General features: G+C 36.2%; 1 protein-coding gene across 2 annotated transcripts in view; it reads right to left on the reverse strand.

The window, feature by feature from the left end:
- Atrnl1 (attractin like 1) overlaps positions 1–26,053 on the reverse strand; it is a 752,002-nt gene that overhangs the window by 403,314 nt on the left and 322,635 nt on the right. For both annotated transcript variants that reach the window (XM_004659313.2, XM_045148305.1), the window contains exon 25: positions 5,567–5,628. In XM_004659313.2, the coding sequence (XP_004659370.2) occupies positions 5,567–5,628 (62 nt within the window). The remainder of the gene's footprint in view (positions 1–5,566; positions 5,629–26,053) is intronic.

The following is a 26,053-nucleotide window of genomic DNA, read 5'->3' on the forward strand; positions in this document are numbered from 1 at the left end:
TCATGGGACTACCTGAGTCAAGCCTCCCCGTAAACTAAGGAAAAAAATATAAAACACAGGAGGAGGTCTCCTTCACTGTCTGGGTTTCCATAAATCAGTACAAACGTGTTTTACAATATCTACTGCATAGTAGACCAATTCAAGCTTAGCTGCAATACATTCAGGTGAAGGGATACGGAATAGAGGGTAAACTTTCAAACAATTCAGTTGGAGTTAAAATTCTGCATTTTCTCCCTGATCTGCCTGCTGACCTCTAAAAGCAAATGGACACACATACATTTTATTAAGGTCTTACGGTTAAGTTGTATAGATGAGAAGAAAACTAAAATAAAACCTACTGAGAGGCCCATGCCCTGACAAAGATGGGAAATACCTAGAGACTTCTTGCTTTCAGGTGTGGCTGTGCAGAGATTTTGTGACTCTAGAAGATGGTGGTGGGTATTATAAAGACGAACAGACATTTGTCTCATTCCCCTGCAATCCTACGTCCAGGAAATTACCTGGGAGAAATGAAAACTTGGGCTGATGCAAAACCTGAACACATAAATGTGTTGTGCACAGAAGCATTATTCATACTTGCCAAAAAAGTATAACGATCCATGTCTGCCAGTGAATAAACTGTGCAAATGCCTAACAGAACACTGCTTAACAAGGAATAAACTGTACTCTGCCATACAGCATAACACCTCTTAACAATGAAAAGGAAATGGACTATCAGTACAAACAAAGACAACTGGTATGAATCTCAGGTGGGATATGTAAAGGTAAACAACAAAAAAAGCTGTATAAATGACATTCTGAAAAAGGCAAGAAACAAGGAACAGGACAGTAGGGTTTGGGTTGGAAGAAAGACAGGTGCAAAAGAGGTCCTCAGGAGGTATGCTTTGAGGCTTTGGAATTTTTCAGAGCTGGTGATTTGATTCCAAGAATGTGTATGATGGTATCAGAATATGAATTTTACTGCACATAAACTTTAACAGGCTACATACAAGTAAAAGCAAATGAAAAAGCCCAAAAGGCAGAAAAAGACAGGCAAGTGTAGTACACTGCCATACTCCCCACGCAGACAAAGAAAAGTTCACTCATCTATTGTAAGTTGGAGGATAGTAATATGAGGGGAAACATTTAATTAGGCCAAGTTACATGGGAAATTGAAGCCATGATTTGAATCATAAATGTAAAAGGAAGCTTCAAATAATGGGATCACAAATTCATTCAAGTGCCAAAAATTACTTTAGCTGCTTTATATACAACATACTGATTGAGAGTTGGAAGGAGACAGTAGAGAAGAACTTGTAGTCAGTTCCAAAGTACTGGAGTGAGGGCAACAGCCACCCTTACAACTGAGCTAGAGAATACTTGAAAAGAGAAGCTGACTGTCAACCCATAAATTCAGCCTAGGGTATGTTGGCCTTGAGGCATGGTCATGGTTCAAATGTGTGGCCCGTGGACTCAGGTTTGAATCTTCAGTCTTCAGTAGGTACAGCCCTACTGGGGAAGAGGAGTGTCAATGGGGGTGGATCTTGGAATCCAGCCCCAAGGTGTGCTTGGGGTAGATCCTAAGATAAGCCCTAAGCAGAGTTTTGAGCTCTGGCTATTTGTACTTGGCTGGGTTTGGTGACTGCTGTCTGTTTGGGGTGTGTCTGCTTGGGATCTACAGAAGGGAACCAGTTTCTTCTGCCATTAAAAGTATTCTCCAGGAATCTGTAAGACTAAAATGAACACCTTCTCTCCCATAAGCTATTTCTGGTTGGATGTCTGACCCAGCAACAAGAAACGGACTACAGCAGGCATGAAGCAGTTTTAAGGGTAAAGTCTGAAGTTACTCACATGACTCAGAAAAGTTTGATTCTGCCAATAGTGTTGTAAGCCTCAGCATTGAAAATCAGATGTGGAATATTGGTTTAAAGCTTGGCATCAACACTAGTTAATTTACACAAGCAGTAGGGTCATAGATATCTATTTTTCTTTGACAAGGAAGCCATGGAGAAAATTGCTGAGTAAATTTCCAATACAGTACAATGAAGAGTCAGTTACTGCTTGTACTTAGCTAAATCTTGACCTCCAGGTCTCATCTCCATTACCATACCCATAATCATGAGCTCATTTTTGAAAAAAGAAGACTTCTGATGATTTTTCTTCACTCACCATATTCTTTGTCCTTGCTCTGGTTTTTAAAAAACATCATGTCCAAAGATATTACTTTGAAACAAGGATCCTTGTTATTAATGATTTAGGTTTCTTTCTTGTCCCCTAGGGAGTTATATTTCTGCTATTTTCTCTTTTGAAAATACTCTATGCACAGAATGATTAAATGTTTTCTTTGCTCCAACTCTGGACTTCCATGTAAACTCCGTGATTCTTCCCTCTGTAGTCACGTCCACTCCCAGGCAGCCCTGCCCTTTTGTTTTCTTATTGTTTGGGTTATGTTATATGTTTTATATTTATATATGGGTGTGTGTGTGTGTGTGTGTGTGTGTGTTATATATGTCATATATATATATATATATATATATATATATATATATATATATGTTATATATTTTGATTTTGTCTCTTCTACCTAATTTTTCCTTTCAAATTGTTCTAACTTAGTTTATATATCTTACCAACTTCCCACCCTTTACCCATTAAGAAAGAAAAGACAGTTAACCACACATTAGTGAGGCTATGGATAAATTGGATATCTAATTCATGCCATGAGAATGTACAAGACTACATCTCCTATAGAAAAGAGTTTGGCAGTTTCTCAGTGTCTAAGAAGTGACCTATGATCAGCAGTCTAATTATAAATTTGAGCTTTTACAATTAGAAACTCAAGAAAAAAAATGAATTTCCTACTTTAGAACTTACATTCCTTATCAGCCTGAGTTAGAGCAAGACCTTACTTCAGGAGGAAAAAAAAAAGGAAAAGATCTTACACATAAATGTTCATAGGAACACTATTCACAGTAGCTAAAAGGGGTAACAACTTAAATACATATCAAATGATAAATGTAGAAAAATGTCATACCATAACAACAGTAAGAAAAATACTTTAATAATAAATATGAAAGAAGTGAGATTTGGGAGAGCTAGGTGATCTAATTAAATGACAACAAAAGCTAAGGTCCATGTCAGGCAGAGTCTATAAAAGATCTCCCCAGCACTAGACTAATTGTCTTTACCAAAGGAAGTCTCCACAGTACGAAGCAACCATAGCAAGAGAATTGTCCTCCATGATGCTAGGACTAAGGTGAGAGCTGGAACATTCCTGCCCATGCTGGATTAGATAAGAAATGGCAACAGCAACATGATGGCCTGGTTGAAGGGTGGCCCTAAATGTTAACTTATCTGAAACCCTTTTACTATTTAGCAGTGGCATTATAAAAATAATTAATATACTTCCAAATAATCTAACTATGATTTTTTTCTTAATTATACAATGATTTTTAAATTTTCTAATTTACATTTCACTGCAAGAAGAAATTTAAATGACAAAGAGTCCATCAAATATATTTGATCTCACACAATGATTAGAATAGTTGGTTTCCCTTCATCCAGTATGACAACCCAATCAATAAAACCATCTCTAACACTAGGTACACATTAATATTAGCTTGCTATTGCTTACAAAAGAGTTCTTGAACATAAATGTGCACAAATGCAAGAGCTCAAAATCCTAAACATTCAAATAATTTACATATATATTCAAACTTATTAAATTTCACACATAACTGAACTTTTTAGTGTATTGCCATGCATGCTATTTTGCATCAAAAAGAACTTTTAATGCATTAAATAATGTTCACTCAGTCATAACTCCTAGTGCCTTCTAAAAATACATTGTATTTTGGTTCATATCCCGAAAACCTACTTTATCCTGATGTATAAAACCATAAAACATAAATATATTTAAGATGCTTTCTCAAATTTCATTTTAAGGGACCTATTTAATGTATGATTTTACTACACCTATGAACACGCTTATTTGCAGAGCAATGTGACTCTTATGGAAAATATTTGACAAAAGAATTGGGTGAATGAACAAAGATTGTGAAAAACTGAAGAAAAGAATTTGAAATTCTGAAAGGCTATAAATGGAGATGAGAGATTAGACATGTTACACCTGTGCCCCAGTGGATGAATTAAAATAGATATTATAGGGAGACAGATTTCAGCTCAATTACAAAGAACAATTAGTTACTGGATGGTAGAAAACACTATCTCCAGAGATGGTAAGGTTGGGTCATTAAATGCACTCAGGCATAGGCTAGATCAAGGGTTGGGCAAATTATGTCTCCAGGCCAAATTCAGCTCACCAGATGTTTTATAATAAAGTTGAGTTGGCTCACTGCCCGCTTCCATTCACTCCCATATTGGCCCTCGGCTGCTTTAGCATCGTAGCAACAATGGTGCATAGATGCAGAGACTGCAAAGTCCACAACTTACTACCTGGTACCTAATGGGAAATATTTGCAGATTCTTGTGAAGGAAACAGGAACTCAGGTATTGGACAGGAACTAGGACAAGGCAACCAACAAGAGAATGACCACTTGGCATTCAGAAAAATGCCCAAGGTATCATGTTCCAAGACTTGAGGGTTAAAGGTTCGCTACAACACAGTGTACATCAGCCCAGACAAGTTGGTGAGAGGAAGTCAAATGCTTTGTTTCAAATTAATGTGCCTAATGTCGGGTCATCCCTGCCAGAACGAATTCACTGCTGAGAGGTATCAAAAGTACCAGCGTAAGCTGCACTCATCTAAAACAATGTTTACAAACATAAATTATCTAACATTCTCAACTCACACAAGTTGTATGAGTATCCCTGAAACTCAACTTCTCCAAACTCAGTGTTTCTTTATTTAACAGTCATTAAAATGTTTCCTGGTTTCCTGAGTTTTCAAATTACCAGAAATTTCTACAAATACTGCCCTCTCATTTAGAACCATATTGTGAGTTAGCATATTGTAAACTCTGAGAAGCAGTATGAGTGGTAAACTGACCCCCACGAGCGCCCTTTAACTTTAGTATACACAGCATTTCCCAAAGTTGTTTAATTATGGAAACCTTTTTATTATTAACCTACCATTAATAACTCAGAACTACTGATCTGGAGAATGATGTCCTATTTAAAGTCATTTGTAGTACTTCTAGATTAGGAACTCCTTAAGGGAAGGAACTGCATGCATTTTCTTATTCATGACACACTTTAGCACATTGCTAAGCCCATGATAATCACTCAATAAGGAATGAAATTGATTTAATTCTAGATGTAACTAATCCATGTGGCACATGTACTGTTAATCTCATTAAATAAAACAGTCTTTGATTATGTGGTAGGTAAAAGTAAAGTTATTGCCTTTCTACTGGAACCATTAGCCATTAAGTAGCATAACACTGGAAGAATCTTGCACAAGTGCATTCCAAATATGTAGCCTCTGCTCCATGGTACATATTTAATCATTTAGGTTTTTAGGAAATGCAGTTGATTTACGGTTAAGTAATGATAAATGGTCTAACAGAATGATAGGATATAACTGGAACACAGGCTTTGACAGCTGACTTCAGTAAAAGCAAGTTACCTGAAGAAGGTGACAAAAAACTGCACAAGATCCATGATTGTATTGTGTTGTGAAAATGCAATCTGAAAAATCAAAATAAAAGAACATTTGAAACTTACTGAACCTCTGTTCTTCACAGCCTATGGTGAAGTCAAATGGCATACAGTATTTCTAAACAACAAAACATTCAGAATTACTATCAGTCAAACAGATTTAAATGTGAAAACTTTACCTTAAGTACCAAATATATTAAACTACTCATGATGGTCCTGGCATGGACAGTACATTAAGAAATGAAGAACTATTATAAAATTATTTCAGAAAGGTGAGCGATGAGTTCCAGGTGAAATGCTAAGGCACATTAAACATGATTCCCAAAACATCTTCATCTAGTAATGACCATGCTTCCAATTCACAGAATTGATAATTCCTTGTTTAAAAGGCCCACACAACTGCTGAAACTGAACTCTATTAAAAGAAACTGAAATTTGTTTTTCTCTATAGCTGCTTATCCACAGCGGTGGAACACATACATACAAACATTTTGTTATATAGCATCCAAGAACGGTATATGCCTCTTTGTTTTGAAATTTCACATCAATAAAAAAATGAATAGTGAAAAGTAAATTAGCAAATGGATAGTTGCTCTCCATTCCATTTAGCATTACACATGCTTTAATGCCTGCTAGAGAGGCCAGGATGGAGGACCTCATGGGAAAGTCAGTGATTAGGAGTCACAGCTCCCTTACTAGTCAAACATGTGATAGTAAATTATGTCACCTGTTCATACTTCACTTTCCCATACATAAATTATAATGATAAAAATCACTTACCTCAACATTAGGCATTATGTCATAATAATACATGACACATAGTAGGCATAATGTAATGAATATGATTAAACTTTCCATACCGTGAATAAATGAGATAGTCAACTTAATGTTTTAACAGATAGCTGTAGCTAAACCACTAGGGTATTACTATGCCCTTTGTTCTTTTAATAATCCTTTATGAAAATCTTTGAAAATATTAATAGAATTTCCCTTTCTAATTAAAATGGACTAAGAGGGCAAAGTTTTCTCTGTGGATTTAAACAAGTAAGCTGGAGAAAATATACTTAACAACCAATTTCGACATTGGGCAAGTGACCGTGAAGAATGTGGGTCTCAGAAATACCCAGATAAGGCCCCAAACGGCACTAGCGTTCAGGGTGAAGAACTAGCACTGTGAAATTTCAGTGGCATTCCAGGATAAGAGATAACAGGGTTGGCTGGCTGGATGGTTGGTTGGCTGGTGGGTGGCATGGACAGTTGTTTGGTTTTGTAGATCTGGGGTTAAATCCAGCACCCTGAGCAGTCTGGGTAAGTGTATTCCTACTGGTTATGGCTGCAAGCCTGACCCTTATTTGACATGTGAAAGAATTAAAGTCAATTGCGAATGTAATGAAGTTTGTGTCATATACATATAAGCTTCAATATAATATTTGTTGCCAGCAAAGCTCTGCACAATGAAGAATTACAAAGCACTTATACAGAGACTAAAAAAAAATAAATTAGTACAAATGGCTAATGATAGAAACCATTTTAAAAATTAATCAAAAAGTAGAAAAGGCACACAGGATTTGCCTCCCCAGGTAAGAATCTGGGAAAATATAGCTTCTTTGCACAACTTATATTGTCTAGTTTTCAGTGTTCTCCTGATTAAAGGAAGCATTCTGAAAGTGCTCTAACTTCCTGGGTCTTCTGCTTGGTCTTATAACAGAGCTTCAGGCCTTCTGGAGAGTACCCCACTACCCACTGCTTCCTCCCAGTGCGCAGTGCCCTTCAGCTCATACCCGAACTTGAAATCGCCACTACACTGAAGGTAAGTAAGTGGCTAGTAAAATGCATGTTGCCACATCTGAGAGCCCTGTTCCCACGTCATCTTAACCAACAAAATGAACGACTTTCTTCTTTCACAATTTAAGACATAAATTATCTGACATTTCATTATCTACATGGATGCATAAATAATGGGCATAGTCAATGATGCTATACAATAAAATTCAGATGGCAAAAACACATGATTCAAGCTGGTGATGTGGAGTTTTATAATCATATACCTGTCCTCCATGGGGCCACATATATCAAAATTTGATAAGATTAATCTAGTTTTGATATAAGAAAGCAAAACAAAGATGCATGTAAAGATATCTATGCATTTATATACTTGCCTAAGAATATTTGAATGAATATTGGGAAGTTATAATCACAATGTAAGCCACTAAAACCTGAAATAATCATATTCTCTGTCTGTATCTGGTAGAAACAGACTAAGAATATTTTTTTTTAATTCTTTATTTATTTATTTGAGAGATACAGACACAGAGAGAAAGACAGATAGAGGGAGAGAGAGAGAATGGGCGTGCCAGGGCTTCCAGCCTCTGCAAACGAACTCCAGACACGTGCGCCCCCTTGTGCATCTGGCTAACGTGGGACCTGGGGAACCGAGCCTTGAACCGGGGTCCTTAGGCTTCACAGGCAAGCGCTTAACCGCTAAGCCATCTCTCCAGCCTGAATAATTTGTTTTTGAGGTAGAATCTCATTCTATTGCAGGAGGACCTGGAACTCTCTGTATTCCCAGGCTAGCCTTGTACTCTCAGCAATCCCCTTTCCTCTCCCTCCAAAGTGCTGGGATTAAAGGCATGCACCATAATGCCAGGCTAATAATAAATTTTAAAGCTTTCAAAAGTAATGGGAATGTAATTTTGATTCAAGCTTTTAGTTGAACAAACTAAGATATCAATAATAGAAAGTAACAAAACTAGCATGCCCAAAATGAGCCCGGTTTTTTAAATTATTGAAAATAATAGCTAGACTTTCTCAAAAATTAAATTCAATGCAATGCTTGGATACTTTACTTCTGATTGAAGACCTCAATCATGTTTTTGTTACACATGTCATGCCTCTCATAATTAGAGGTATCATAGTATGAAAAAGAGGCATTTGAAATCTAAACTACTTTAGACACTGACTCAGGATATTACCAAAGTTACACTTCTGTCCACATGATACTTCTTCATAGTGAATGGAGACAAAGCATACCACTAGGGTGCGATGGGATCTAAAATGCTGCTCAACAGGAGGACGTGCAATGTGATATGCAAATGTTTCCTCACTTGAGTCTTTCTGTAGGGAAACTCATAGGAGATGTCCCAGACAGCCATTTGCCAGAAAAGGGCTTTAACAAATACTATTGGAATGCTTTGGGAAATGAAATGCAAAATAAGGGATGATTTGAAGAATTAGCAAGTGAGGCCATGCAGATCCTAAACTCCATCAGAATTCCTCTGGTTATGATTTGAATGTGCCCCTCAAGTTTCATGTATTGGAAATGAAAACCTCAAACTTACATGGTAACAGCACTTAGCGATATTTGAAAGGCAACTATGGTTATAAGGTAGGTAAGTCCGCAAGGTGGTATTTTGGCTTTGTAAGAAGGGAGACTGAGTCCTCAGCATCTGACTCCTGCCTCTGGTGATCTCATGACTACTGCCATAACGTAACACATCACGATCCTTAACAGATGACAACACTTTTATATTGGATTTACAGTCTTCTCAAGTGTAAAAGATATTTTTCTTTACCAATTACCCAGCTTGTGATATTCTGTCATACCAGCAGAAAAGAGATGAAAACTAGCTTTAGGCTGGAGATGAATCAGCGGGACCATAGCACTTCCTATGCAAGCTCAGAGGCCTAAGAAGCCCAGAAAGCCCAGCCAAGTTTGATCTTCAGTTCCCACACAAATATCTGGGTGTGGCCAGTGTGCACAACTATAACCACAGTCCCACAGGGGCATAGAAACCAGAGCAACGGACACAAGAGTGATGGAGCAAGAAACCCACCAATCAGCAATGGCTACTTCCGGCTAGTAAACCCCCTGAAGGCAAGTACATGGGGTGTTGCATGGGCACAAACACACACACACACACACACACACACACACACACACGCGCGCGCGCGCGTGCGCACGCACATTATATGTGTAAATCACACTACACACACACATGCAAAAAATATTTACAAGATTTCCTTGTGTGTGCTTCCTCATATACTTCTCTAAAAATGTACTGCACTTTGGGCTTTGTTTTTACCAATGGAAAAACACAATAAAAGTACTTATTGTTCTTAAAATATATAGTAATAATAGTTATACAGTGTATTGGAACTTATTACTAATGGAATAAAGACCAGGAAATCACTATTTTCTATTAGCTACATGGGTAAGACAAGAAATCACCCTTTTAGAAAGGTGCCTAAACATATGCAGACATGCTGAGATTAGACAGCATAGAAAGATCTAGTAGCAGACATGAAATGTTATAGTGAGCTCAAGTGCAGCGAGTGGTTCTCAGTGTTTTCCAGCTAGATCAACATACACAGCACCGTCAGGCCCTTTCCAGCGGAAGGCCTGGAGAGGAAGAAATACACACAAAGGGAGGACCGTTCTGAGTGATGCTGGGCAATTTCACATGACTGACGGGCTCCTCAAGTATCTCCTCAGTCACTTGGAACCACCCTCATCTAAAGTAGCTGCCTCTCTTCTTACTCTGAACATATTTGATTGGTTGATTCTTGAACTGTCTTAACTTACTGAAATATAGGCTCCTTGAGAATAGTGACTGTTAATATTGTTCATACTACTGATCCAACTTCGGGAACTCTACTTGGTATAGAGTACTGGAAAGTAATTAAACTTTGCTGAATATATGTATAAATATCACAGCAAATTTAGTACAAGAGTATTATTAAAGCTTCATATTTTTTTTACTATCCATGAAAGGCATAGGTACAGATGTTACAATGAAACGTTATCATTTCTCATTATTTATTGAGAATTACTTACATGCTTCTGGATTATCTAACAAAATAATTCATACAGATTATACATACATTCCAACTTCAAATAAGAAGTATTGATTGTTCTTCATTATAATTTTTATAACTATTATAGATGTGAAGTTATGTAAAATATGATTATGTTCATAGAATATGTTTTTATTTTGTAAGATAAATTATAATTAAAATTAAAATGGCAAAAACAAGATATCAGGAAGTTTCTTAATTTTACCAATGAATGATTTTTTTTAATTTATTTGTATTTATTTATTTGAGAGAGACAGACACAGAGACAGAATGGCCTCCAACCACTGCAAATGAACTCCAGACGCATGTGCCCCCCCTTTTTTGTTTGTTTGTTTTGCTTTTCGAGGTAGGGTCTCACTCTAGCTCAGGCTGACCTATGTATGTCTCAGGGCGATCTTCCTACCTCTACCTCCTAAGTGCTAGGATTAAAGACATGTGCCACCACGTTTGGCTTGCATGTGTCCCTTGTGCATCTGGTTTACATGGGTCCTGGGGAGTCGAACCTGGGTCCTTTGGCTTCACAGGCAAACGCCTTAGCCACTAAGCCATCTCTCCAGCCCATTTTTTAAATTTTATTTTTATTTATTTATTTGAGAGAGATGGAATGGGTGTGCCAGGGCCTCTAGTTTCTGCAAACAAACTCCAAATGCATGTGCCACTTTGTGTATCTGGCTTACATGGGTCCTGGGGAATCAAACCTGGGTCCTTTGGCTTTGCAGGCAAATGCCTTAACCACTGAGACATCACTCCAGCCCAATTTTACCAATGAATGATATTTTAAGAATGCTATTTAGTTATTTATTTATGAGAGAGAGAGAGAAAGAGGTAAATAGAGAGAATGGATGTGCCAGGCCCTCTAGCCACTGCTAACGAACTCCAGATGCATGTACCACCTTGTGCATCTGGCTTTATATGGTTACTGGGGAATCAAACCTGGGTCCTTTGGCTTTGCAGGCAAAACCTTAACTACTAAGCCAAGTCTCCAGGCCAACAGTGATTTTTTTAACATGTCTATTTCTAAGCTTTTTTTTTAAGAAGTAAAATAGATCATATTGTAAATCCTAAGTGACAATTACTATAAAACACTGTTTGTTTTTATTCTTCTGCTCTTTTGAGACAGGATATCCTGTAACTACGGCTGACCATGGATTTGCTATGTGCTATATATCTGAGGAGATGAGGTTGACCTTGAACTCCTAAACCTCCTGCCTTTCTCTCCTAAGTGCTGGAATTAGAGGAATGCACCACTATGGCCAGTTTTGAAACATCATTTCTTCAACTATGAAAAACAAATGAGATTGCTTAAAAAGAATGATTTTTTCCCACTACCTGCATTTAACAAACAGTGAGAGAAATCAATACAACAATATACTAAATCTGTAGCTTCCCTGAGGGCATTTCCTGAGGACACCGAATATTTCTGACCCTAAAATCTATAAGTATCTAATTACTAAGATTTTCATTGGCTGAAACCATAGCTAGAACATGGCCCTTTACAAATAATCAATATTTTTCATTTAGATTTGGTGGTCATTCCCAGGAACAGTATTACATGCTTATATAAGTTACTTTTAAGGTGAATTTCAAAACTTTAGCCAGTATAACTGCACCTTTGAAATTCCTAACACTGAAATGATTTTATCACAATTACCCAGTGATTAGTTAAAGAAATAACTAATTCAAGAGCACACAGAAGGCCACAAAGATGGCTTAGTGGTTACGGTGTTTGCTGCAAGGCCTAAGGACCCATGTTGGACTCCCAGTTGCCATGTACGCACAAGGTGACACATGTGTGCAAGGCCATTCATATGCACCTGGAGGCTGCGGTGGTGTGACTTGGGCGTCCCCATAAACTCAGGTGTTCTGAATGCCAGGTTCCCAGCTGATGGAGATTCGGGAACTAATGCCTCCTGGAGGCAATGTATTGTTGGGGGCGGGCTTATGGGTGTTACAGCCAGTTTCCCCTTGCCAGTGTTTGGCACACTCTCCTGTTGCTATTGTCCACCTGATGTTGGCCAGGGGGTGATGTCCACCCTCTGCTCAAACCATCACTTTCCCTTGCCATTGTGGAGATTCCCCTCGAGCCTGTGAGCCAAAATAAACCTCTTTTTCCCACAAGCTGCTCTTGGTTGGGTGATTTCTACCAGCAATGCGAACCTGACTGCAACACAGGGACATGCATCTGGAGTTTGATTGCCGAGGTTGGAAGCCCTGGCACACCAATTCTTTCTCTCTCTCATAAAAAGCAGAAAGGAACATTTGCACAATCTCCTAATTTTGTTCAAATGTTTAAAAGCCACCAAATATTACACAACAATGCACCATTTGCAGAAACCATAATAATTAATTCTGCTCTTTCATACCTAAATGCAAGTTCATATTGAAAATATCTTCAAAATAAAAAACTCAATTTAACATATGCTAGATTTTTCACGAACTGTCTTCATTAATATTTTTTTATTTTACGATTTAATGAAAAGTTGTATGAAGTATACTTGGATCAAGAAGTAGAGTAATACCACAAAATGTCAGAATTTGTGAGAGAAAAATGCTCTTATTTTCTGAAGGACAAATGGATGTGTTTATATAAAATGTCAACTTGCAATACATAAAAAACTCTGATATAATACCTGAGATAAACAAAAATGAAAATATAACATAAAGGGATGTGCTTAAATTATCAAGTTCATCTAACAAACTGAAGGTAAAAGAGAGGCTCTCCCAAACCACTTTTGGATTAAATCACTTAAAATGAGGACAAAGGAAAAAAAAACAGCATTTCATAGTGGAAGGAAGAAAATTAGGTGTATCTTTAAAAGAATCAGGTACATCTTCAGCAAGCAATTTGAGCTCATTAGGGTATATTCATTTTTAACTCTTTTTTTAAAAAAGTATGAGCAAATTGGAACTTATAGTTAGCTAATACTAACTAAAATCACTTACAAAAATAAAGTTCTCAAAGATAATAACCATATATCTTACTGACATAATGAAATATAGAGCTAATGATAAAGTATGTGGTCAAACATAAATAGACAATTTATAAGATAAAATACAATGTTTCTGAATATAACAAATAAACATCACAGCCAATTCTGTATACATATACAAAATACTTAATGTTTGAGTATTATTTATGAAATTTGGTCATGTAGGGCTGGAGAAATGACTTAGTGATTAAGGCACTTGCCTGAAAAGCCTAATGACACAGGTTCAATTCCCCAGTACCCACATAAGCCAGATGTACAAGGTGGCACATGTTTCTAGAGTTTGTAGGCAGTGGCTAGAGTCTCTGGCATGCCCATTATCTGCCCCTCTCTCTCTCACATAAATAAATAAAATAATTTAAAATTTTGATTTTGTAAATAGTATTTAGAGCAAAGAGATGCCTTAATGAAGGCAATCAGAAATTCTATCTCATTTAAGACCCAAGATAGACTGGTTTCCTCAGCTTGAAGCTTCTAACACTGGTCATTTTTCACTCAGCTGACAAAAATGCTCTGTTTTGCACTGAAGGAAAGAGGCTTCCATAATTCTCTCTTTCCTCTTTCATATCCTTAATTACAGTCTTCAGTGCTTCTCCAACACTTTAACTTTACAGTCCAACTTTGTTGTCATTGTTGTTGAGGCAAGTCCAACAGTCTGGCATCTTTTTTTTTTAATGAGAGAGAAAACGTGAGAAAGAGAGTGATAGAGAATGAATGTGACAGGATCTCATCTACTGTAATCGAACTCCAGATGCATGTGTCCCCTTGTGCACATGTGCAACTTTTGTCACTGTGCACATGGCTTATGTGAGATCCGGAGAGTCGAACATGAGTCCTTAGGCTTCACAGGCAAGCACCTTAACCACAAAGCCATCTCTCCAGCCCAAACTTTTTTTTTTTTTTTTAAATTTTTATTAACATTTTCCATGATTATAAAATATATCCCATGGTAATTCCCACCCTCCCCACCCCCACACTTTCCCGTTTGAAATTCCATTCTCAATCATATTACCTCCCCATTACAATCATTGTAATTACATATATACAATATCAACCTATTAAGTATCCTCCTCCCTTCCTTTCTCCACCCTTTATGTCTCCTTTTCAACTTACTGGCCTCTGCTACTAAGTATTTTCATTCTCATACAGAAGCCCAGTCATTTGTAGCTAGGATCCCCATATGAGGGAGAACATGTGGCGCTTGGCTTTCTGGGCCTGGGTTACCTGACTTAGTATAATACTTTCCAGGTCCATCCATTTTTCTGCAAATTTCATAACTTCATTTTTCTTTACCGCTGAGTAGAACTCCATTGTATAAATGTACCACATCTTCATTATCCACTCATCTGTTGACCAGCCCAAACTTTTTAATGCAGCATATAACTATCTTCTAGAATTGTTCTCACACTCTTTCTCTACTAATAGCATTAACATTGTAGCACATCAGGTAAAAGCCTGATAGTTGCTAAAATTTCTTATACACCATTTCACACAGTCTCCTCTTGCCTTTAAGCCTTTTGACCAAAAGTAGCTACTGCTTGACACTCATCCCAGGCCTGTTCTGGATCTTCTCTTCGTCAGCCTTCATCTTACTTCTGTTTTCCTCACCATATGCTTGTGCCACAGTTCCTAAGGGAGCTAACCCATAAAAGTGCTCTCTTTTGCCCAGACAGAAGACTAAGTGTTTTCCGATCGCTAATTCTCAAATAACCCCAAGAAGTAGATAACATCACCTCCACCTGATAGATGAGAAAATAGACTTCCACACTTTCCCAGGCCATAAGCAGTAGATTCTGGTCTCATCAGCTAATCACAATATGCTGAGATTATTGCTTCACCTGTCTGTTTGTCCATTTGACTTCAAACATTCAAGTTAGGCACTACAAGATTTCATTATATTACTAGAAATTAGCAAGTAATCTAGCATATTTACTTATATGTAAAAAGCAAGTTAATTAGTAATAATTAGAAACATGTTTTTGCATTTTAAACCTAAAGTCTAGAACAGTGTCATTCAGCTAAAGGACAAGCTGAACAGTAACAATAAGAAACAAGACTTGCTCTTAAATCAAGATTATCAAACTCATGATCAATTTTGTTAATTTACTGAAGTTAAAGGGTATTTTCAAAACAGTATTATATTAATCATGAAATAGAACATGTAATTAAACATGAAACAGAACTCTTACATGTGTGTTTGTAATGATTCACATACCTGTTCTTAGTTGTATATAGTATGTGCATTCTAATGACATAACTTAAAGGGGTTCAGGACTGAATTCACACATCAAAGACTTGTTATAGCAAACATAATGGTTACTCTAGAAGTCTATATCCAATTTATGTTTCTGATACCATTTCACACAAACTGTAGGTTTCTCATAACCTGGCTTTTCCAGTTTATAATTTGTGATACAGCCAAAAATAAACTTCCTTCTATGTAGTGGGATACACTTACATCAACATCATTCTGGCTTAGCTAGAAAATGTCAAAACAGGCTTATATCTAAATCCTTAAAATAAAGCCTCAGTGAACATTCATAGGGTGACAAGTTTCATTATCAAAACAGCAGATGTTTTTATACATATATTCTTATTAAAGGAGTATCAAAGCCATGTATATGAGAAAATTCATTAATGATTATTAAGAACTAAAATGAATAAAATTTTAAACTTAACAAAGAATACTTTATAGATTTAAAGTGTCTAAAATTTTATATGACATGTCATATGCATTATATATTTTTTTAAAAAATGGCATTTGCATATGTATAACACTACTATATATTTAGGTATATAAAATACAAGCCTCTATAAAGTATTTTAACTTTTAAAATTGATTTACTACTCTCATAACTTGTTAAGCAAAAAGAAAGAGAAAGCAACCAGTGAGGGAGGTGCTTTGAAAAACGCAGTTTATATGAGTAGATGCCACACAACTGTTGCTTTTTCTATTTGGGGGAAAGGGGAGATTTTCTTTTCTTTGCTTTTACTTTCTATTTCCTTTTCTTTCTTTGGATGTGTATGTGTAGCAGGTGTGGTGTGTTGTGGTGTGTCTGTTGACTGAATATATGTGCATACAGATGTGTAGGCCCAGTGTGAGAGGATGAGGAGGCCAAAGGAAGTCCTCTGGATCTGTAGTAGCTGTTATTCCAAGCCAAGAGATCCCTACATGACTGGGGTGACATGCCTTCATAGCCACTCAGAGATGTTTTACATGGTGCTAGAGAATCAAGCAGCCCTCCTGCTTGCTGGCAAACACTGTTGCCTGCTGAGGCATCTCCCTGGCCACAGATCTTTCTTTTTAAAATACTTTTATTTTTACTATTTATTGGCCCACAGAGAGAGAGAGAGAGAGAGAGAGAGAGAGAGAGAGAATGAGAGAGTGAATGAGTGAATATGCATGCCAGGGCCTTTTGCCACTGCAAACAAACTCCAGATGCATGTGACACTTAGCACATCTGGCTTCATGTAGGTATGTGGAATCAAACCCAGGTGTGGTGGTTTGATTCAGGTGTCCCCCATAAACTTAGGTGTTCTGAACGCTAGGTTCCCAGCTGATGGATATTTGGGAATTAATGCCTCCTGGAGGGAGTGTATTGTTGGGGGGCGGACTTATGGGTGTTATAGCCAGTTTCCCCATGCCAGTGTTTGGTACACTCTCCTGTTCCTGTTGTCCACCTTATGTTGGCCAGGGAGTGATGTCCATCCTCTGATCATGCCATTGTTTTCCCTTGCCATCGAGGAGCTTCCCCTCAAGCCTGTAAGCCAAAATAAATCTCTTTTTCCCAGAATCTGCTCTTGGTTGGGTGATTTCTACCAGCAATGTGAACCTGACTGCAACACCAGGTCACCAAGTTTTTCAAGCAAATGCCTTTAACTGCTAAGACATCCCTCCAACACCATCCTTTTTTAAATTACATAAAATTTTAAATTACATAAAATTACATAAATTACATAAAATTACATAAAAACAGTACCGTAATAAACTTTAGCTTTCTTTATGAATTAAGGTGATGAACTTTAAAAGCCTGGTTCAGAAATCATAGTTTTTCAATATAAACCTCAAGAAACCATATAGTTATTTGATGTTGTTAAAAATTATGTTTTGCCATATGTAGTTCATAAAAAATTTTCTTTGTTTTGAAAATTTATTCATCCTGTTGTATCTAGTGAGTCGTTATTACTAAAATAACTTGGCAGGAAAAATGAGCATGCAAAAGTGATAAAAAACAAAATAAATCAATAACATCAGGTACATAATATAACACTATACAATATATAACATATTTTCCTAATGCCTAGCTACAGTATTGAGTAGAATCCAGTGTGTGAAATAAAGGTAGCACCTAATATTGATAAAACCTAGACTTGTTATCAATTGAATAATATAACTGTAAACTACTTTGCTCTCTGAAGAAATCCTTCCTGAAGAGCTTCATTTCCACATAAATAACTGCATGTTCCTGAAGCTCTTTTAATTATACTGTTAGTGCCTTCACATTGGCCAAGTACCTTTAGATCAATATATTTTTTGTTGTTTCTGACTCATTTTGGGCAATGCAAAGTCATGATTTGATAGTTCGAACTAAACACTCACTATGTGCCTCAGCTAGCACTGAAATTACAATCCCCCTGCCTCAGTCTCCCAAGTGCAGGATTAGAGAACCACATCATCTTGATCTAGTCATAATCATTTTTTCAGCACTGGCTCCAATATTGAAAACTGTAGCTATGATGACATTGTCCTTCTAAGCAATATTGCTATTTATTTATTTCCAATTAGAGAAAGAGAATGAGAATGAGAAAGAGAAGGAACGTGCACACCGTGGCCACTGCCACGGCAAAGAGAACTTCATATACATGTGCCTTTATATAGGTGCTGGAAAACTGAGCTCAAGACTTCAGGCTTTACAAAAAGAACTACTAACCACTGAGCCATCTCTCCAGCCACTGTACTTTCCTTCTTTATGATGCTAATTCTAACAACAAATAATAGAGCACCACACATTTGTTTTTTATTTCCATTTGTTTAGAATATTGTTTTTTACATCCTTTCACCCTGAGGAGGTGCCTGTCTTTCGTGGTGAGGTGGGTTTCTTGAAGACAACATACAGAAGGGTCCGTCTCTCTCCACCCTGTATATAAACAATAATAGCTCTATGTGTGAATTGAAACACACTCAAACCTACAGTTGTGTATATTTTTCACTTACTTTACTCACTATACATATTATAGATGCTATAATTTCATCTTGGTTTCAATAGTCTGCTGTCACATGATGTTTTAAAAATATGTGTATGTATGTAACACTGACTGTGTTTGTCTACTACCTCCTTGCATTTAGCTTCCTGAGCGATGACACAAAGAAAATAAATCACACAACTAGATTTGAAAGCAAGTGCCAGGAAACAATGAGCAATCTCCCTTGCTCCTGTACAATGACAATTTATTTTGGCTGTTTAGGAATTGTGCTAAAACATGGATATATAATTTTCCTATTAATTTTTTACTTTAATTAAACTTAAAATATTAAGTTGTTGAGAACATAAAATCATAGGTCAATTTAAACTTACGTTTTAAATAAATACTAGTTAGCATTTCTTTCTGTAGTCTAAATTATCATTTTAATTTTGAATTTCTTTATAAATACATAGTATGAGAAATCTAAGATAACTGTAATTTAAATTACAAAAGAACTTTGTTGAAATGTCTTACTGTTTCACATAGTGACATGAATAACCAAATATTTTATGCTTTGTAACTTTTATAAAATACTTGTAATTATGCTAGCAATGTTATGAATTTTAGATTTTTGAAGTTTAACTTGTACACAAAACAATTTGTACATTATATAAGAACATATTTTAATAAATCTTGGTAAATAAATAGAGCCATGAATCTCTAACACAATCAAGATCTGAAACAGTTTTATCAACCTAAAATGGTTCTTAGTGACTCTGAACAGTGGAACCCAAAGCCAGAGCTCAGGTTTTGACTACTATCGTTTACTGTGGCTTTATTTTTCTTACAATTTCATATGAATGGAATCATGAAGTACAGAATCATAAGAGGTTGACTTCTTATAGTTAACATTTTTCAAATATTAATCTACATTGATATTTTTATATTTATTTATTTATTTATTTTGATTTTTTTGAATTTTTAAGGTAGGGTCTCACTCTAGCTTAGGCTGACCTGGAATTCACTATCTAGTCTCAGGGTGGCCTTGAACTCATGGTGATCTTCCTACCTCTGCCTCCAGAGTGCTGGGATTTAAGGTGTATGCCACCACGCCCAGCCCTTGTATTTATTTTTATTGTTCAGTAATATCTCATAGTGTGAATAAGGTAGAATTTGTTTATCCATTCACCATTTGATGTGCATATGGAGTGTTTCAACAGGAGATGATTAAGAGTAAGGTATTATAAATATTTGTGAGTAAGGATTTTGTACTTTTTACTTTCATTTATCTTATGTAAATAACTAGGACCAGGATTTCTACTTGTATGTTAAGTGTGGAAAGAACATTAAAAGAAAAGAATTTTTTTCATTTTTAGATTATTTAATTTAAGGGCATATCACAGTAGATTCTGATCTCGGTCAAGACAAACATGAAACTTAATAACAATGTAATGTAGAATTAAGTTATAGTAAATATAGAATCTCATAATAGGAAGAATGCACACATAAATTTTTCCTTCATTTTGAAATACATTGGCAAATTGTCATTTGGTATATGAAAGTATAAAAGATATAAATGTGATACCTCAATCCACACCCTATTATTGCCTTCACTTTAGTGGTAAAGGTCCAGTTCTCATAAAAATAGACTTAATCCTCCAGAAAAAAACATTATATTTCCCCTATTGGTTCTTCTAGTTCTGGCTATTTAATCACATATTAGTCGGGGTACTGAATGAGATGTGGTGTCATAAGAAATAAGCCCTTCTCCTTACTTCCCTTTGTACAGCCTGCAGCATGGCTGTGAGAAGTGCACTGAGAAAGTTTTTCATAAGAAGAAAACATGCAGAGAACTATGACCCTATGTACATGATAAAATCCTGAATTTGGGTTTAGTATTTGAATAATTATAAGTTTTCATGATACTTTTTTCAATAAAATATAATTCTTTGTGCAGTATCATTTATGCATAGGAAACTGTACGTCGTTTTTTAAATTTTTTATTAGTTTTGTACTCAGTGTATACAGTCAAGTTGGTACCATCTTGTTTGCAATGTTACATAATCATTTTACACCATGATTAAGAATGTACGTGAATTTAAGTTACTCTACATCCTGATTAGTATTTAACGACCTGAGATTTCTGTGATGTTAGCCATTATGTGGTGCTAGAATGCTTTCCATGACATATTAGTTGGCATTTTTTATGGTAGTGTCAGTGAACATACCAGCATGTATATTTTAAACACAAATTGTGACATCTTTTTTGAAATATTTTACCTTATTTAAGAATTTGGGATGTGTTTCTTACTTTTAAGATGTGTGGGCTTGGGGAATTGCTTAACAGTTAAAGCGTTTGCCTGAAAAGCCAAAGAATCCAGGTCTGATTCCCCAGGATCCTTGTAAGCCAGATGCATAAGGAGGCACATGTATCTGAAGTTCGTTTACAGTGGCTGAAGACCCTGGTGCACCCATTCTCTCTGTCTCTCCCTCTCTCTCTCACTTTGACTCTCTCTCTTTCTCTCTCAAATAAATAAATAAATAAATATAAAAAAATAAGATGTGTGTTTTTACATGTTGCACATGTAAGCATATTTATACTTATGTTCCATTATGGAAATAAGTCTTTGTCACGTATATCCTACTATTTTTCTTAGTAGATGGGCTGTCTTTAAATTTCTATGTCTGCATGTGTGTGGGGGGTGCATGTATGTGCATATGTGTGTGGAGACAGTTGTGTGTGCATGAGGTTAACATTTGTTGTCTTTCCTAATGTCTGTCCTCTTTATTTCCCGAGTCTGCTCGGATAGCAAGCCCACTTATCCCAGGGATTCTGTCTTTGCCTTCAGAGACTGGGATTATAAACAGGCTGCCAGGATTTACATGATTACTAGAGACCACACTGAGGACTTTACACCCTTGTGTTTAAGTATGTTAGTGGTGTCTGTCCAGTGATCAAAAGTAGTTTTGGATGGGCGCAGTAGTGCATGCCTTTAATCCTAGCACTTGAAGGAAGGAGGCCAGAGGATCACTGTGAGTTGAAGGCCAGCCTGAGACTACATAGGTTGGCCTGTACTAGAGGGAGACCTTGCCTAAAAAAACAAACAAACAAAAAAAAAAAAAGTAGTTCTGTGTATGGCATGATATTCTTATTTCCAATAGGTATACCCTTATTCCAGCAATGCTCTTTTCCCACCAAATGTCATTGCCACCTTTATGACCACAACTTGATCATATAAGAGAAAACGTTTTCTGGATTCCTTACTAGGAATTATTAAACTATATTATCTCTCCTTAAATCAGTATCCCATTATCTCAAAACAGAATACTGTAAGTCCAAAACTCATTGCTTCGTTATTTAAGTCCTCTAGTCCCCACTATCTCTACATTCCCAGATTAACTTTAGCATTAGAATATTTGGGGCATATTAAATACCAACACTGAGAAAGGAGAAGGCTATATGACTCTGTACCCATTTCCCTCTTACTAGTGTTTTACATTGCTACAGTATAGCTCTTGCACTTTATGACCACAATTAATTTATTAGTAGTAATTAAATGCCACACTTTATAAGTATACTTTTGCCTTTTTTTTAAAATTTATTTATTTATTTATTTGAGAGCGACAGACACAGAGAGAAAGACAGATAGAGGGAGAGAGAGAGAATGGGTGCGCCAGGGCTTCCAGCCTCTGCAAACGAACTCCAGACGCGTGCATCTGGCTAACGTGGGACCTGGGGAACCGAGCCTCGAACTGGGGTCCTTAGGCTTCACAGGCAAGCGCTTAACTGCTAAGCCATCTCTCCAGCCCAACTTTTGCTTTTTTTTTTTAATCTAATAGTCTTTTTCTCTCCCATGATACAATATAAAATTGCATTTACTATCATGTCCTTGAGTTGGCCATTTTCCAGAGTTTTCTTGTCTTCTATGACATGGACAGTGTTGTATTAAAAACATATTTAATAGAGTGTTCCTCAAGAGGTTTCTGTAGTAAGTTTTCTACATGATTGTACTAGAATTAATGTTTGTTAATTTTAAGGGGGAAAAGTGTATATTAAGTAAAGCGCCAAGTTAACCAAATCATATCAAGATTAGGTACTGGATAATTCTCAATCAGAGCAGAAAAAAAAAGAAAAAGAATTAAAAGAAATAGAGAGAGGCATAGATTTTATGAGTATTTTAAGGGGGAAAGAAACAGAAAATCTTATGTAAAGGGAAAGCTATTGAAAATTCCCCAAGACATGAACAGCCAGATACATGTGGCTCAAAATTCTCTCCAATCAAATACATCCCAAAGGCTTCACCAAGGTATGTTATATTCACACTGTCAAGATTCAAAGAAAATGAGAGGATCTTGAAATCACAGAGAGAAGATTTGTCCCCACAGAGGAAGGAACTTCCATCAGGGCATCAGTGGCTTTCACAGCAGAATCTCTATGGGGCATTAAGTGGATAGATAATGTATTCCTTATGCTGAAGTGAATAACTGCCAAGCAAGCATTGTTCTGTCAGCTGAGGTATCCTTCAGTAGCAAACAAGAGACAAAAACCCCCCCAGAAAAGCAAAAAGTGAGGAATTCATCATTATTAGACAAGGCTTGCAGGAAATGCTTCAAGGTGCAATGAAAGGTTGCTTTCTAGTATCATAAAACACATAGAATTATAAGATTCCTTGCTGAAAATAAATATATGGTCAAAATCATAATAGACTAATAACTTAATGGTACATGAAGGTTAAAATTACTTAAAATAAGTTCAGACACAATATTTTATTAAATAATAAACAATATAAATCTGCAAGTTATAATACCAAATAAATTATGGGAAGTATAGAATAAAGTGTATAATATATATTCAGTCATGTCATTGTTGGCAAAAAATAAGTTACTATAAATGTAAAGTATTTTAGGCAGACTTCATGGCAATCAAAAAGCAAAAAGCTGTAATAGATAGGCAAAAGATAGGAAGAGAGGAGCTGAAGCATAACAGCAAATAAACTGAAGTCACAGAGGAAAATGAGAGAGGACAATGACATGCCAGACTGCTGGAAATGATGAACAAAAGACCAAAGGCATGACATTACCTATCAACAGGTATTTTAATGTAAATGGTTTAAATTCTCTTATCAAAAGACTCCCAATGACCAAACAACTATATGCTGTTTACAAAGGGCACGGTTCAGCTCTCAGGACACTCAGAGGGAAAAGGAAGAGGTGACAACTGCAAATGAGACCAAGGCAGCAGGGATAGATATACTCTCATAAATCCAACAGTTCTACTTCAAACAGCTGAAGCTGCTTAATGTGACAATAAAATCAGGTATGATTCTTAAGTGAAATTCTTACTTGTGACAGGTTTACATGTTCCATGTTCTATTTGATATGTACTATCACTAGAATTTGTTAACTCTCCCAAATGGTCTACTAAGTAAACATGCATTACTGAATAAAGTGATCACTCATTATTGGATAAAAATTAATATATTATAATTGCACATCTAATCATCCACCTAAAAAATTCAGAGCCTCTTACCATTATAACTTATTAAAGAAGATATTTCTCGGGCTGGAGAGATGGCTTAGCGGTTAAGCGCTTGCCTGTGAAGCCTAAGGACCCCGGTTCGAGGCTCGGTTCCCCAGGTCCCACGTTAGCCAGATGCACAAGGGGGCGCACGCGTCTGGAGTTCGTTTGCAGAGGCTGGAAGCCCTGGCGCACCCATTCTCTCTCTTCCTCTATCTGTCTTTCTCTCTATGTCTGTCGCTCTCAAATAAATAAATAATTTTTAAAAAAAAGAAGATATTTCTCTTTTACTTTTACAAAAGCAAAAAGAACATGATAATCTCAAAACCAATAAAATTTATATTCCTAAAGTAAGCATTTACTAGCTGTTTGTACAAGCAAATGATGCAGATCCAAGATAGAAAATTAATAAATATTTCAAATTTCATATTAAATAATATAAATGGAACCTTGAGAATACCAAATATCCATATCTTATTGCAAAATTATAAATAATTAACATCCTCTATGCTACATTTATTCAACTTTTATTTATATATTTTTGTATTTGTATGTAACATCCAAATCACCACAACAGAAATATATCTGAGGTCTTATACTTCTTTATTATATGTGGATAGCTTCTGAAGTCTGCCATATTTTGTAGTGAATGAACAATTCATTTGATCCACTCTTTTATAAAAACATGAAAAGATATACAACAGGTCATAAATGAAATTCAAAATTTTATACTCATATTTAATTCAGCTATAAATGAACACAATTAATTTCTTTAGTTCTAAAATGGAAGTTCTTGGGCTAAAGCCAGATGTACAAAGTTATAGATATATCCAGAGTTCCTTGGCAGGAGGCACTGAAATGTCCATTTTTCAATTTCTTTCTCTCTCTTTCTCCCTCTCTCTCTCTTTCTTTCTCCATGGAAAAAACAAAATATTTTAAAATAAAATAAAATTAAAGTTGCTAACAGACCTCAGGTAGTGATACCTAAGTGTAATTTTAAAGAAAAAAAAAGAAAAAGATAAAGACAGGAAGAAATGGGGGAAAGGAAGGGAAGTAGGGAGGGAAATGAAGAAAAGCTGTTGTAATTTTTTGTCAAATCATTAAGTTTGGGCTGGAGAGATGGCTTACCAGTTAAGGCACTTGTCTAAAAAGCCCAAGGACCCAGAATCAAGTCGCAGTACCCATGAAAGCCAGATGCACAAAATGGCATATGTATCTGAGTTCATTTTCAGTGGCTAGCAGCTCTAGCGTGCTCAGTCTCTCTATCTGCCTCTTTATCTCTCTAATAAGTAAATAAATAAACAAATAAATAAAAACTATTAAATTTTAGATTTTATTTATTTATTTATTTATTTATTTGAGAGCGACAGGCACAGAGAGAAAGACAGGTAGAGGGAGAGAGAGAGAAAGGGCGCGCCAGGGCTTCCAGCCTCTGCAAACGAACTCCAGACGCGTGCACCCCCTTGTGCATCTGGCTAACATGGGACCTGGGGAACCGAGCCTCAAACCGGGGTCCTTAGGCTTCACAGGCAAGCGCTTAACCGCTAAGCCATCTCTCCAGCCCAAATTTTAGATTTTTAATATGAATTTAAATTGGAAAAGTATAGTTAATAATCATGGTAATGCATGCAAATATATTTTGTACAGCTACAAAGTAATTTAATTGGAAAAACAATAGAAATATTTTATAAGTGATAAAATGTTCAATTTTACTAACAACACAAATTTTAAATAATATTACGAGTAGAATAAGAATTAGTGTCACTCAACCATTGGGATCATATGAAGCTGAAGAGTTTCTTTACAGACAAGCATATAATAAGCAAAGCCAATAGAATACCCACAGAATGGGAGAAAATATTTGCAGGATATCCAACTGATAAAGGCCTTATCTCTAGAATTTACAAAGAAC

The sequence above is a fragment of the Jaculus jaculus genome, chromosome 1 (assembly GCF_020740685.1).
Source record: "Jaculus jaculus isolate mJacJac1 chromosome 1, mJacJac1.mat.Y.cur, whole genome shotgun sequence".
NCBI lineage: Eukaryota > Metazoa > Chordata > Mammalia > Rodentia > Dipodidae > Jaculus > Jaculus jaculus.